Source organism: Tupaia chinensis, unplaced genomic scaffold (genome assembly GCF_000334495.1).
Source record: "Tupaia chinensis unplaced genomic scaffold, TupChi_1.0 Scaffold149964_1, whole genome shotgun sequence".
Taxonomy (NCBI): Eukaryota; Metazoa; Chordata; class Mammalia; order Scandentia; family Tupaiidae; genus Tupaia; species Tupaia belangeri.
In genome coordinates, this window is record NW_006209805.1 from 875,286 (window position 1) to 876,087 (window position 802).

At 75.6% G+C, this 802-nt stretch overlaps 1 protein-coding gene across 1 annotated transcript in view; it reads right to left on the reverse strand.

The window, feature by feature from the left end:
• LOC106734226 (basic proline-rich protein-like) overlaps positions 1 to 802 on the reverse strand; it is a 6,871-nt gene that overhangs the window by 271 nt on the left and 5,798 nt on the right. Inside the window, exons 4-5 of the mRNA XM_014585462.1 lie at positions 522 to 747; positions 71 to 257 (exon numbers count right to left, since the gene is read on the reverse strand). Of these exons, the coding sequence (XP_014440948.1) occupies positions 71 to 257; positions 522 to 747 (413 nt within the window). The remainder of the gene's footprint in view (positions 1 to 70; positions 258 to 521; positions 748 to 802) is intronic.

An 802-nucleotide genomic window follows, 5' to 3' on the forward strand; every position in this document is an offset into this window, starting at 1 on the left:
AGGCCCTGCACCCTGGCTCCCGCCCAGCCCCTCCATACCTGGGGTAGGACCCTGTCTCCGGTGGCCATACCCGGCTGGGGCAAGCCTCTGGGGTGGGTCCCCCTCCTGGCCGGGGGCTCCAGGGCAGCCCACCCACCACCCGGCCGCCCCATCGATCCGGAAACGGAGGCCCCAGGCCCAGAGCGATGGACGGGCCCTCGTGGGCAGCGCCGTTGGCCGGGGGCCCGGCGGGGCGGGAAACCGAGGCCCTCCCAGGCCTGCAGGCAGGGGAGGCCGGGGGAGTGCGGGAGCTCTGGCGGGCCCCGGACACACCCCCGGCTGACCTGTCCCTCGCTGGGACCAGCCTGTGTCCCAGCTCGGAGCCGGGTGCTGTCCCCACCCGTGAGAAGCCCCGTCCCAGCCTGGGGGGGAAGCTCACGGGGCGGCGGCGCGGCCTCTGACCGGGACACCCAGGCAGGGGCAGGCACCTGGGCCCTGCCGGGAAGGAGCTCCCACGGGAGGGACCGACTGCTCGTGCTCACCCGGGCTTGCCTGAAAGCTTCCTGCGGCCGCTGGGCCCTGGCTCCCTGCCCTGCGGCCCCGGCTCCTCCTGGCCCCGGCCCAGGCTGGGCCCCACCTGGGACTTGCTCACGGCCCCGCCCTCTGGGCCTCGGTGTCCCCACTTAGGGTGAGGGCGTCCCCGGGCGGTCTCCGGAAGGCTCGCCCAGACCGTGCCCCGTGGGGTTCTCCTTCGGGCCTGCTCGCCCCCTGCGAGCACAGGGAGGCCGGCCCGTGGGACCCTTTCTAGTGGCCTGGCGGTCAC